The following is a 9,644-nucleotide window of genomic DNA, read 5'->3' on the forward strand; positions in this document are numbered from 1 at the left end:
TAATAATTAAAAATTTTGAAAACTGAGAGAAAGTTTGAGGAAAAAACCGGAGGGGGAGAGTATTTTGGGTGTCCACCCAACCCCTTCGCCCCCCACTTCCTTTCAAGTTTCATCCAAGTAGTTGGGAGGCCTCAAAAAAGTATCTTATCGAAGTAAAAAAATGAGATTCGAGCCGATTCATGCACATAGTTCACAATCAAAGTAATGTTGGAAACAATGACGAGTTTGATTTTTCGTTGCGTACGTTGTAATATATAGTCATATAGAAAATGACATAACATTAAAAATATGATACGCGATAGTCGCCACAAAGTAAATTCTATATAATGTATAAAAAAATGAATATTTTTTTATTTAAAAGAATACAAATTATATTGTTACAAATAGTTATAACCCATAGCGATCGGATGAAAAAGTCAAGGAGAATCGGCACTCAATCTCGATCTCGTCTTTTCTCCTTTTCAACTTTAAGAAGAACCCACAATACACTCTTTTATGTTTGACTCTATAATTGGGAAAAAGTAGAGCCCGACATGTTATAATTGTTTGCGCAGCATATAAAGCTTTGTTTCATTAAAATCAGAGAAACTAAAATATTGAGAGATTTAATTCTAAATATATTTTATCATGCATATGTAAAAGATATATAATATTAGGAAAATTTTGCGAGTAAGCCAACATATGTCGATCATCGTCCCTCTGAAACAATGGATTTTTTAAAAGTTCAAAAATCAAATTTAAATTAAGTGAAATATATAAATCCGTGTACAGATTCCAAACAAGCGATGCGATGTATTTCCAGATCAAATACTTTCATCAGAAAATTCGATGCTGGCCTTCTTCGGATAGTAATTGAAGGCTAACATGCATGATCCATGTCGTTTCAATGCAAAAAAATGGGTTTTATTAGATGGAGCGGATGTGTTATATATAATACTAACAAGCTAGCTAGCATCGAATTTTTTCATCAATCCAAGTACAACTTTAAGTTTTTCGATTATTTCTCAGCACCTACTTAATTTGTCACATGCATACACAATTAATTATGAAATAACAGCTATTTTTTTGCCCCCTTTGCTTGTGTTCTTTTGATTGTTCCTTTATTTAAGACAAAGATACGATAAAGCAACGATTAAAGGAAAGTAAAAGGAGTAAAGAAGGCTACTTGAGTACTGAAGTTAAAGATATATGGAACCAAATTTCATTATTATTTTATACTTTTCTTGACTTGGAGTGAAAGCCAAAATGAAAATTGCACAAAACCCATGCATCATGATTTCTGCGTTTTCGTATTGCTAACCCAAGTCGATAACAATAACATATGTTCTCGATTAATAACTTAAATTGTTTTTGAACATTTTTTGTGCAATTTTTACTTAAATGCACCATGCAATGAATGTACGTGGTTCGAGTCATGTTCAACAGATTTGAGAATAATGTATATTTTGATTTTTTTGGGTCCTATCAGAAATTAAATTAATTGCATTTATTTGCTTTCTCGAATTTACAATCATCACGCTTCCTGCAAAAAATAGGATAAAATAAAATAAATTTATAATCCCTACTGCAAGGGTTGATTTAGTAGTACAAGAATAGCTCATGATGCAAAATCAAATTTGCCACAGACAGACGAAAGGTTTATTAAATATATATTCACGTGAAGTATGCTGAATGTGAGGCATTGTTTCGATTATGATTATGAGTAACAAAGTTGTCGTTGGCTCCTTTGTGAATATTTATTGCAGCAAACTATATGGTTTTGGGAATGCGTGATCTCTTTATAAACACATGCACATGATTTTACTTCCATAAATGTACATACAAACGGAAATACAAGAAAATTTTAAAAATGATAAAAACAGTGTCACGTTTGTCTTCCAGCTACCAAGCTAACATTTCCATTCGACACAATTATTTTTTCTTTCCATCCGTCCTCGTCTACCTCAAACCATTCGACTATAAAAACCCCACTGACATGCACTTACAATCTCACCCTACTTTTGAACTGAAACCAAAAAAACCATGGTTTGTTCAAGGGCCATCTCCAAGAAAGTATGTGTGATCGGCGCGGGCCCATCCGGCCTCGTTACGGCCCGGGAGATGAGGAATGAAGGCCATGATGTGGTGGTTCTTGAACAAAATCATGATGTTGGAGGTCAATGGTTGTATAACCCTAAGGTGGAGGATGAAGATCCCTTGGGGAAAAATGATTCCTTGAAACTTCATAGTAGCATGTATTCGTCGTTGCGTGTAGCATCGCCAAGGGAGATTATGGGATTCACTGACTTCCCATTTGTGATCAAGAAAGATAGGGATGTGAGGAGATTTCCAGGTCACAGGGAAATCTTTTTATATTTGCAAGATTTTTGTGAGTACTTTGAGTTAAGGGAGATGATAAGATTTAACACCATTGTTGTGAACGTGGAGACGTTGGAGTATCCTGGAGTTTTAGGGAAAGATTTGAAGTGGGTGGTTAGGAGCAAGGAGGCGGAGAAAGAGGTGGAGGAAGTCTTCGACGCGGTGGTTGTAGCCACTGGACATTATTCTCAGCCTAGGTTGCCTAAAATTAAAGGTATAGATAAATACACACACATATATTATATAGTGTATCAAACAATTTTTCTGTTGCTAGCTAGCTAGTATGTATATATTTCTGATAAAAAGAGTAATTATTTTCCTAATTATAAATATATTTTTTTCATTTTTCTGTGGAAAAAAGGTAAACACAATTAGCACATTATAACAAGATATACGATTCAATTATGTTTCTTGGATTTCTTAGGAATGGACGTGTGGAGAAGAAAGCAACTGCATAGTCACATTTACAGGATCCCAGAACCTTTCAAGAATCAGGTAATAACACATATTTATAAAATTTCAAGTGATTTGCAAATATTTGAAATTCATTGTGTTAATAAATTATACAAAAACTTAGTATATGATATATGAATAGAACTTGAAATTGATGTTTGGACGTTCCAGTGTATCCATAACTTTAGATTTGATTCAAGAGGGTTTTGAGTGTATGCAAAGAAACGTAACATTTGATTTCATTTCCTTAAAGGCTTAGCCACTGCATGCGTTCTCGATCGAACCAACTTTTTTTAAAAAAAAAATTATATCTATTATATATATATTATTATCATTATTATGTATTTATGATCAAATTATATATAATTTAGATTAAATCAACAGGTAGTTGTGGTCGTTGGAAGTTCATTAAGTGGGCAAGATATATCGATGGAGCTTGTTGATGTGGCAAAGAAGATTCACCTAAGTGCAAAATCCCTTACAATTTCTCAAGGTTTATCAAAAGTCATCTCCAAGTATGATAATCTCCACCTTCATCCCGAGGTACATAATATATTTTGTAACATTTAGGAAAATAAAGATAATCAATATATGATCAAATTAAATATATATATATATATATATATATATATATATGTATTCTAATCTCGTTATAATTAATTTATTTATAATATTCAGTTTGATATGCGAAAAATGTACATAATAATGCAGATAGAATCATTGCATGAAGATGGGAAGGTTTTATTCAATGATGGATCGTGGGTCATTGCCGACACTATTATATACTGCACAGGGTACGTAAAAAATGTCATTTTTATCGAATTTATAATTTCGAACATTGTAATTAATGAAGTATTATTAAAAGAAAACACTCTTATTAGTTACTAAGTACACTAATTAACCACTCATTTTGGTCATTTGGTTAAGGACCTTGTTGGTTTATTTAATCATTTGATTTAGTTATGATGCATATATATATGCCATGACTGGGATTGTAAGAATATAATATTATGAGAAGAAATAAGAAATTAACACAATTGGTGACATGTGTAGGTATTCATATTCATTCCCATTTCTTGACACCAAAGGAATTGTAGCGATAGATGATGACAGAGTTGGCCCACTATTTGAGCACACATTCCCTCCTTCACTAGCTCCTTCTCTATCATTTGTTGGAATCCCTAGAAAGGTGACATTATTTTCATTAGTCGGAAATTTGTTATAATCAGGTCTTGAATCGAGACTTTGTTCTAAATTTGTGATGTTGATGTCAGATGAGCTATAAGGCGTCGACTATATATAAAACTTTAATGTCTCAATGAGAATGAGTAATATACTTATTTTGCTGATTTGGGGTACTTTGTGATGGATGTAGCTTATAGGGTTTCCTTTCTTTGAAGCCCAAGCAAAATGGATTGCTCAACTGCTGTGTGGAAAAAGAAGGTTGCCATCATGGGATGATATGATGCTATCAATTGAAGAGTTCTATCAATCAAGGGATATTGCAGGGATTCCTAAGCACTATACTCACGATATCGCAAGTTTTGAGGTCAACTCAAGCTCAAAAGTTATATATATGCTGAGATTACTAATAAGAACACAAAATGAAAATTTCATATTATATGCAGTGTTGGAGCTAGATCAGAAATAATTATGGCGTCTCATGCCGCACAAAAATTTGTTAACCGTGATGAACTTGAAATTTTTTGTAAAACTTAAATTTTGTTCATCTGTATTTTAATGCAGTACTGTGACAAGTATGGAGATTACATAGGCTTCCCACATTTAGAGGAGTGGAGAAAAGAGCTTTGCCTTTCAGCTTTAAGAAATGCGGAGATCAACTTAGAGACATTTCGTGATGTATATCATGACGATGAAGAGATGCTGCAAAAAGCCTATCAAAGTTCTCACTTCACTCAGATTATTAACTGGTCCCATGATTAAGTATTTCCAATTTTTTTATGCTAAATGGATGAGATATATATATGCATAATATATCAAGTGTTAATTATAATTGGATTATTTGAAAAAATTGTATATGGTTTCAATATAATCATATGCAGATCTTATGCATACTTAATAATCCAACAGTAATTAACACAGATTAGGTCTCATCATGTATAGCATAGTACCATATTATCTAATCTCTGCATGAGTTATTTTATCTGTCTATCTATAACCAATATATGTATTCATTAATGTTTTTGGTGGTTGTAAACAAAGTTCATGATATGTAGGAATTCAAGAAGTATTTTACTTGGTTGTATTTTTTTTTTTTTTTGTATTGCTTTTGAGAAAAAAATATGGGCATCGAGCTTGTTGAGCGAACTACATTCGCGAAACTATATTGTGTTTATTCTGATATACCAAACACCGTATAATATATCATATCGATAAATACTTATATCTATCAATTTTTTTGCAATCATATTACACATCCATGTATTTTGTTTAAGATTTTGCTTAATAAGAATAAAACATTTTGTTTAAAAACTAAGGCAATGCTTGCTATAAATAAGGATTTCTCGACAAGTTCTTTAGCAATCAGCCAATCACCATTTTTTTACAAGAATATTCTTTATCAGGAATTCCTACAGAATCTGATGACTGATCATGACTCACAATCTCAGTTCATCCTGACAAGCTAGTACAAAAGTTAGAACACAATGAATCAAGATTTTCACTTCCTCCCCTCACTGTAAAATAACTCAGCTGATAACTAGAAATTTACTAGCTCGACGCCTATGACCCTCTTGACGTTTCCTTATTTTTCCCCATCCGTCCAAGCACTTTTGCAAGAATCCCTGTTTATAATGGGTACGAGGTTGATGCCTCAATTTCGAGTCAAGTGATTTTTGAATGACATCCAAATGTTGTAATTTGTAACATTTTCCTGGTGTAGCACAAGCATTCTTGCTGGCATTTCTTTCCAGTAAACCTATTTTCCGGAGGTTCTTGTGCTGCTTTGTTCTATTTACACGGTCCCTTTCAAGCGAACCCACTATCTTACCAGTTTCTTTCTCCTTCTCGACGTAAAAATTATGTACATCAACTTGGAGAGATTGCGTCGTTGTGATAATCTCTATTTCTTGATCAACAGAAGCAACTACATCAGCAAACCAATAAAGAGTTTTATTCGAGTTTCCCACTGGCTCCGAGCTTGAATTCTTCGTATACTGTCCAATCCTCGATGTAGAAATCATAATTAAAGTTTCGGCTCCAATCATATCGAGTTCCATGACTGATTCTCCCTCCACTTGTTTGGAAAAAAGAGGGGCCTCGATTTGAATGTCCTTGGAAATTCCTTCAGAAGAAGAAATGTCAATCTCTGTGCTCGCACAAGCCTTCAAGTTCATCTTGTTAAAAGATATAATTCCAGCATTTTCAGAATCTCCAACTTTAATTTCCTCATTTATGTTCTCAATGCTTTCAAAAGTAATCTCTGTTTCTGATATGCAACTGAGGGGTGTAGAATTTAAATCGATGTCCCAAGATGATGTTTTTTCAGCAGAGCTCCCTTGGCAGTTTACAAGTCTACAGTGTTTATAAAGTACAAGTTCCGGTTTTGTCTCCTCTCCAGAAAAACTCGAGTTACCATTCACGATGTTGTCGCCACAAGGTTCAGAAGGAGCAGAGGAACTTGACGTCATCGGTCCAAGAAATGCTGGTTTGTTCAAGTCAATCAAATAACTAGTTTTTTTTGGAGGATGAATGTCCGAGATTACACGACGAGCACTGAAACTTTCCTCTTCAACCTGCTCCCTCCCACTATCATGGCACAGATAAGCTGGAATTTCAAGATCCAAAATTTGTATATCGTGTATCTTGCTTCGGAAAGGGGTTGCTTCGATTCCATTAAAATTGGCTTTTGTAAGAAAAGGGCTGGAGCTTACTGTTGTAGTTTCTTGAAATTTTCCTGCAACAAAAAATGGTCGTTTCTGAACATTTTCTGCAGATAAAAAAGGCATTTTTCCACCTTGAGAATCTTCAATGAGGCAGCTTGTAGCATGTGGCAGCAGAGTCTGACAACAACTAGATCGGGATGGAGACAAAGGACAATTTGACTCCAATTTCTGCAACTGCAACTGTGCAAAAATTCCTCGGGTTTTGATTTCATCCATCAATTCCCTTTGCTTTATATACAAGCGATGCAGCTCCCCGACCTAAGAGAGCAACAGAAAAAGTTGATGTAAACCTCAAATTCATAATATATGTCAACGAATATGCTAACACTTCTAAAATTAAAAGGAATCTCCTCTTAGTTTAATATGTAGTACCTCAACTATCAATAAAAAAATTTCTAGCAAAATGTTATTTTAGAAAAATAAAACATTAAAGTTGTCGACTTGTCATTTGAGGAGACGACTGCCCCTGACTCAGACTGTATACCACAATTCCGAAACAAAAAGAAGAATACCAACCCCTGCAATTATGACTGTACAGTCCCCACTTCAAAGATTGAAAGCTTGTAAATATATACCTGGAATCTGAATGTGGCATCATGATTTTGAATTATCTGTCTCAATACATCTTTGTCATACCCTAAATACTGTTCGAGAGTATATGACGGCAACAATACCTTGGCGCCTTGACCCTCCACATAATTATGATCGCCATTGAATAAGTGCCATGAAAATCCATTAGCACATACATTACGATCCTTAGCAAGGTAATATACAGGGACATAGCTTGTACACTGCATAGCTGCAATATGTACAATGGACATTTAAGTGAATGGACATAGACCTACTAAAATTTGTGACAAACAGGTGGATTCCCTTGAAGTACTGTTTGGCACATTCTTTTCATAAACAAAAGGTAAACTTCAACTTAAATGATTGAAAATAAGCGTTGTTTGTTAGCAACAACTTCTCACATAAGCTCAATCTCAAAGGAAGTAAACCGTTTGAAACTAGCTAGAATTTATTTACCCATAGATCATTTTCTGCGGTCATAGCAACTTTTTCCTTTAGAAATTACATACGCGTAAACACGCTTCTCACTTGTAATACGAAGAACGAGAAATTTATCTGGGATTAATATCCAAGATGTACATGTGCATGTAATCGGACATTAACTTACAAAGACCAATACATGACCACCTAATATCACCTTAATGAACTATAATGGGGTTGTGTCTGCAGAATTCCAACTTGTGACCTTGTACGATGATAATATGTTACATACCCCATTTTCCAAAACATCAAGCTGATTTTAAAAATGATCAGCTCAAAAAAATACAAAAAAAAAGCCATTTTGTGAGTAACATACATTGATGGGAGGACGAAATAGAAATTCAAACAAAGCATCTGCACAAATGCATAGACTTATGCATCACTCTCAATCTTTTCCTGTTCACGAGAATTATCATTATGGAGGCAAAGCATTTCCACAAAAAAAAATATTAAAATAAACTTGAAATAAACTACTGAAAGTTACATTTTTTGAAAATGAACACGATAGAGAGCCCAGCAAACTCACATAAAACCAACTGCTTCAAAGATTCATATTTATAATACAAAAACCGAACAAGATTCTTAATAAGCCATTCATAATTTAAGCTAAACTTTGCATTTGACAGCTAATATTACAAAAATAAATTTGAGAAGCAAGAAATACCAGTAATAAGGTTCTATTTCTTGGCATTAGGCCAAGATTTAGCATACAAAATCAGATTGTGTGAATATGAGAAATGACAAAACAATATTCTGCATACCCACAAAGTAAGAAAAGATATATCAGACACAAAGAATTCGACATGGAAAAAACAAAAGACAGACATAAAAAATCAATTTATTCATCATTATCGAAGCATCTTCTCACATTCACGGATCAAATCATCAAAACCATAATCCCCCACCAACCAATATCAAGCTCTTATCTTTGCTACATTTAAATAACTGAAGACATACAGACAGTCACAAACGTGCAAACACCTTTTTAAAAGTGTTGCATCCGACTTGCAAAATCACAAAGAGAACATCAAACCCCATGAATGATTATCGGTATAAAGACAATATTTTGGAAAAAAAAAATTCAAGAGATAAACTACCCGATGCGAGAGCAATAGATTTGTGGGCAAACGCTGGCTTCAAAAAGCTAAAATCAAGTCGCTGACAAACTTGAGAGATTTAGAAGAACCAAAAGTATGGTGAAGAAGAAGGAAAAAGAAGAATAAAAACTTCAGGAAAAATGCGAGGGAAAAACAAGAGAAGAAGCCATTGTCATGGGGAACTGAAACCAGCTGAGACTTTGAGGAAAGCAAACCTTTAGAGAGAGAGAGAGACAGAGAGATGGTGGGATTCTTTCTTTCAGTGTTGAAAAAAAGGACAAGGCCGCCGTGAAATGAGAGAAGGCCCAGATGAGTGTGGGAGAAAAATGAAGCTTTTAGGATCTGGTGGGGCCCACATTCTTGGCAGAGAAATAATAAATTATATGGAATGGAATTTGTGGGGTCAGAGGTAAGGTTGTCCATTTCTTCATTAATATGTTTTTTTACTTTTGAAATTTGAGCAGTCGGAAATGCAGCAAAGTCTTGTAAAGAAGAGAAAAAAGGAAACAAACAACCAACCAAGCAAACACATTTTAATGGAATTCCAAAGATTATCTTCCCAGCAACGCCAAGCACCAGCAAATTCATGGGACCAGGATATTTGAAAAATCAAATTAAAAGGACTTTGGCATACATTACGTGTTTATAGAGTTTTTCACTGTAATTAAATTGATTTATATTAAACGAGAATCATACCATAATTATAAAAAGCGAAGTATGAAAATGTAATTTAAAATAATAAATTTAAAAAAAAGGAAAAAAAAACAAATAAAATGAAAGG

The 9,644-nt window shown here is 33.9% G+C and overlaps 2 protein-coding genes across 3 annotated transcripts; one reads left to right on the forward strand and one right to left on the reverse strand.

Annotated features, from left to right (window-relative positions):
- The first annotated feature begins 1,958 nt into the window (after nucleotides 1-1,958).
- Nucleotides 1,959-5,004, forward strand: LOC140809629 (flavin-containing monooxygenase FMO GS-OX-like 9). Its single transcript, XM_073167317.1, has 7 exons — nucleotides 1,959-2,572; nucleotides 2,783-2,853; nucleotides 3,196-3,354; nucleotides 3,523-3,605; nucleotides 3,865-4,000; nucleotides 4,187-4,360; nucleotides 4,558-5,004. Exons 1-7 carry the CDS (start codon nucleotides 2,023-2,025, stop codon nucleotides 4,753-4,755), a joined length of 1,371 nt encoding a protein of 456 aa, XP_073023418.1. The 5' UTR covers nucleotides 1,959-2,022; the 3' UTR covers nucleotides 4,756-5,004.
- A 304-nt stretch (nucleotides 5,005-5,308) lies between these two features.
- LOC140810108 (uncharacterized) lies at nucleotides 5,309-9,297 on the reverse strand. 2 transcript variants are annotated; one of them, XM_073167920.1, is made up of 3 exons: nucleotides 8,864-9,297; nucleotides 7,391-7,515; nucleotides 5,309-6,974 (listed from the first exon to the last, which is right to left on the reverse strand). In XM_073167920.1, exons 2-3 carry the CDS (start codon nucleotides 7,511-7,513, stop codon nucleotides 5,520-5,522), a joined length of 1,578 nt encoding a protein of 525 aa, XP_073024021.1. In that variant the 5' UTR covers nucleotides 7,514-7,515; nucleotides 8,864-9,297; the 3' UTR covers nucleotides 5,309-5,519. The 2 variants fall into 2 exon arrangements, with proteins under 2 accessions (XP_073024021.1, XP_073024020.1); XM_073167919.1 differs by having other exon boundaries at nucleotides 5,310-6,974; nucleotides 7,292-7,515; nucleotides 8,864-9,294.
- Between the last annotated feature and the right edge of the window lie 347 nt (nucleotides 9,298-9,644).

The sequence above is a fragment of the Primulina eburnea genome, chromosome 13 (genome assembly GCF_022965805.1).
Source record: "Primulina eburnea isolate SZY01 chromosome 13, ASM2296580v1, whole genome shotgun sequence".
In the NCBI taxonomy this organism is placed as follows: domain Eukaryota; kingdom Viridiplantae; phylum Streptophyta; class Magnoliopsida; order Lamiales; family Gesneriaceae; genus Primulina; species Primulina eburnea.